Source organism: Mastomys coucha, unplaced genomic scaffold, assembly GCF_008632895.1.
Source record: "Mastomys coucha isolate ucsf_1 unplaced genomic scaffold, UCSF_Mcou_1 pScaffold9, whole genome shotgun sequence".
In the NCBI taxonomy this organism is placed as follows: domain Eukaryota; kingdom Metazoa; phylum Chordata; class Mammalia; order Rodentia; family Muridae; genus Mastomys; species Mastomys coucha.
The window spans coordinates 106,008,349-106,012,091 of NW_022196915.1; the positions used below are offsets into that span (position 1 = coordinate 106,008,349).

Here is a 3,743-nt window from a genome sequence, read left to right on the forward strand (position 1 = left end):
ATCCTTCCTTTCCTGTCTTCCATTGTCCCTCCCTCCCACCCTCTCCTCTCTCCCTCTCTCCCCCCCACTCCCTTTCTCCCTCTCTTCTTCCTTCCCTTCCCTCTCTCACCTTCCCTTTCCTTCTCTAGCAGCTCCTTCTCTATAACTCTGCAGTTCCCTGATCTGCTTGTGCTTAGTCTGTAAGCTCCAAGGATCCTCTAGTGCTTCTCCAGTGCTGGGGATGAGTCTGGCGCATTCTTTACCAACAACCATCCTCCCAGGCCCACATTATCTTACATCTTCCTGAGGTTTGCAGCCAAACAGAGTTCAGTTCCCCTCTTCTGGGATGGAGGACCTCCCCCCAACCTCCCTTAACTGTTATATCTTGAACTGACATTTCATTCCTGTGTGCCCTGGTGACACGGGATCTGCAGCTATTGGGTGGCTAGCTGCCCTGCTGACTGACTGTCATTCAGTAGCCATCTTGAGCTCTGTTTTGTACTAAATTGGGCCTCAGTAGGGACTGAAGTACAGAGAACACTTGAGATTAGGGCCTCTTTAGGGGTGGGGTGGGCAAACAAGATGGCTGGCTCAGCCATATGGAGTGACTTTGGCTCAAATCATGAGCTCAGAGTAGACAGTAGCACCCAAGCTCTGTACCCAGTGTCCAGGAAGTGACATTTGAACTGATGTTTAAAGCAATTAAAGAATCTTCCAGGTGAAGGGAGAGTGTTCAAGCCTCTCTGAGACCAAACTGAGGAGGGGGCAGAGGCAGGCTCTCCTCAGGGAAGGGTGGGCTTTTATGTGAGGGTAGTTTGTTGTTAGGACAATGCCTTTGTTGAAAGTTACAGTGTGCACAGTGGCTTCTTGGGGAAAGGGGGTAGTTGGAGGTTTGGGTGGCAAGAAAGAAGTGAAGGGTGAAGTTCTCATCATCAAAATGAACTTCAGGAATGGAGAGCAGAGCCCCAGCAGGCTTCCTGTCTGGGGTTTTCTGTCTGGTGGCTCTGTCTCTCTGTGTTTATTTCCTCTGAGTATCAGCTGGAGAGAGAGCCTTACTGTGTGCTATACCCTCTCATCTTTAGAATGACCACATTCTTTACTATGTGACCAAGTCCCTACAGGATAATTAGTGGGTTTTAATGATAGAGCCCAGGTCTCATTTCGTCTTCCTACCCCACTTTACAGGTGTGGAAAGTACAGCCTGGTTATTGGTGACACCGAAGAATAGAGAGGAACACAGCTGAGTTCATAGTGTGAATGATTAAGAGCTGACCATGGAACTAGAATAAAATATACAGTATGCAAAAATGCAAATGGACAGCATGCAGAAAGGCTCAAATGTGTAAATGTGACATTTCAGGCGGCTAGCCAGAGGCTGCTGTGTGGTGGGTGCGAGGAGGCCTCCCTTCGCTAGCTGCTGTAGCTTGGGGACATTCAAAGCGAGGAGAAAACACTGCCAGAAAAACCCCTTCTCCTGATGCCTTTCTCTCTCTTACTGTCTCCTGCAGATATTATATAAGCTACTCTCATCATGGGAGAAATAGAACAGAAGCTCACCCCAGCATCGCGTCTGGGGGCCCCAGAGAACTCGGGGATCAGCACCTTGGAACGAGGACAGAAAGCACCACCCACACCTTCAGGAAAACTTATGACCGTCAAAATCCAGATGCTGGATGACACCCAGGAGGCCTTCGAAGTTCCAGTAAGCCAGGGCTTGTGGAGGTGTCCAGGCGGGGGTTGGGTAACTTGAAATGGCCATCAATGATACAGTGAAGTGAGGTGTACCAGAGGGTCTGTGTGCTCCGGCATCTCACGCCTTACTCCCAGTAGACATTGCTGGTTCTGAGGGACCTGGTTTTCAGATCTGCACACGGGCCACCCCGATGCAGTGACATGGATGGCTTAGCTGGAGCTTTTCTATGGCTTCCCGTACACAAATAGATGTCACTGGATGTGTATTTTATATACTATATATATCATGCCTATATATGGATCAGGAATAACTGATTAGCATATGTTATGTCATGTAATGACATCTAAAGACATGTAATATATGCGTTAACATTTGCATTGAAAGGAAGAGCGTTTCTCTCAGTGGGTTGCCGGTTAATTTGTTGGTAGCCCAGGCTGTATGCGTTGGGCCCATCCTGAGAAACTGTCAGAGCTCCCTGCATACATTTCCACATGAGGAAATGGGAGCAAGTGAGCTCACACCTTCCTGTGTGGAGAGTTCAAAAACCATGACCCAGACTTTCCACCTGATGCCTGTGGAACAAGAGCACCACCCCCACATCACAGGGGCCAGGAAAGGAACCATGGAGTGGGAGGAGTCCGAGTCCTCTGCTCCCCACTTTGTCTGAGCTTCTTGGCCCCTCATGCTGTTGTTGACAGCTCTGCCCCAGTCTCTTTACAACCTCTTGCTCAAGCATCTCTTACTAGAGATTAAGGCGTCATGAACAATTACGGGGTTGTAGCCCGTGGCGCCCCCAGACCAGAGAATGCACTTCTTGACTTCAGCCAGAGAGGCTTTTGCACACCTCGTGTCTAATCTTTTGTGTTCTACCATGGCTGCCCACCCCTGTGTCAGTTGTTGATGGTGGAGGACCACAATCAGCCTTGAACTTGGGGCAACCGACTCAGACAGCCTTTTGGAACACACCTGTTTTTAGAGTGGAGGCAATCTGCTCATTATTTCTGTTGGCGAGGGTGCCTGAAACTTAATAGTCGGCGTTAACGGTGTAACCCATCATTTAATCATTTATGGGATATGATTCAGTAAATTATATTTATTTCACAGAACATTGTTCAGGGAGTGTGAATTAAGTGTCTCAGGGAAAGATAAACCTCAGAATGGCTGTGTTTAAAACTACCAATTTTATCGCACGTTGAGAACGACGGCCTTTGAACCTTTATAATTTTCTTGCTGAGGACTTCATCTTTCAAGGACTTGGCCTAGGACTTCATATTCCAGTGAACAAAGCCACTGCTAATTTCTGGCATTGTGAAGTACACTGGGGGGAAAACACCTGCCACCCGCTGCGAATTCTGCCTTCTGGACCTGAGGCCCTCCCTCTCCTTCCCAGGATTCTCTCTGCCTTGCCAGACTGGTTTGGTGAAATATTCAGTTTCTCTTTCCTATTTGCTCCTAGAAACCCGGGCTCCAGCAGTACTCTCTGTTAAATGGTGTTCCTGGGCAGGCTGGGGTAGAGGAGCTATCAAATGCTGTGTGCGAAGGCTGTGCGATCACTATGTAGCATCCAGCTGTGATTCTTCATAAAAAGCAAAGGTCACAGCTCCACACCCAGCTACCGTCTGAGTAGACATTGTGTCGGCACTATGAAATAACAGAATTGTATTTTCATCTTTTAAAATTATTTTGGGGGCTGGAGCCATAGCAGAGAAATGAAAATACAAGCGCAAGACCTGTCTTGGACTTCTAGAACCCATGCTTAAAAAAATCCTGTCGTGGCAGTGTGTCCTTGTAATCTCAGGGTTGTCCTGTCCTGGCAGTGTGTCCTTGTAATCTCAGGGTTGTCCTGTCATGGCAGTGTGTCCTATAAGTGAACCCTTTGGGCTCACTGGCCTTCCACCCTAACCTAGTTGGTCAGTTCTAGGCCAGTGAGAGACTCTGTCTCAAAATAAAGGTAGATGACCCTTGAGGAGCACCCATGAGGCTGTTCTTTAGCTTTCATGCTCGTTCCTGTACATGCACATAAAGTACACACACACACACACACACACACACACACACACACAAGTATTTA

The 3,743-nt window shown here is 48.1% G+C and overlaps 1 protein-coding gene across 5 annotated transcripts in view; it reads left to right on the forward strand.

Moving 5' to 3' along the window:
• The window catches only part of Farp1 (FERM, ARH/RhoGEF and pleckstrin domain protein 1), a 241,672-nt gene that overhangs the window by 56,951 nt on the left and 180,978 nt on the right, over nt 1-3,743 (forward strand). For all 5 annotated transcript variants that reach the window (XM_031362792.1, XM_031362791.1, XM_031362796.1 and 2 more), the window contains exon 2: nt 1,488-1,681. In XM_031362792.1, coding sequence (XP_031218652.1) covers nt 1,511-1,681 — 171 coding nt within the window. In that variant the 5' untranslated portion in view covers nt 1,488-1,510. The remainder of the gene's footprint in view (nt 1-1,487; nt 1,682-3,743) is intronic.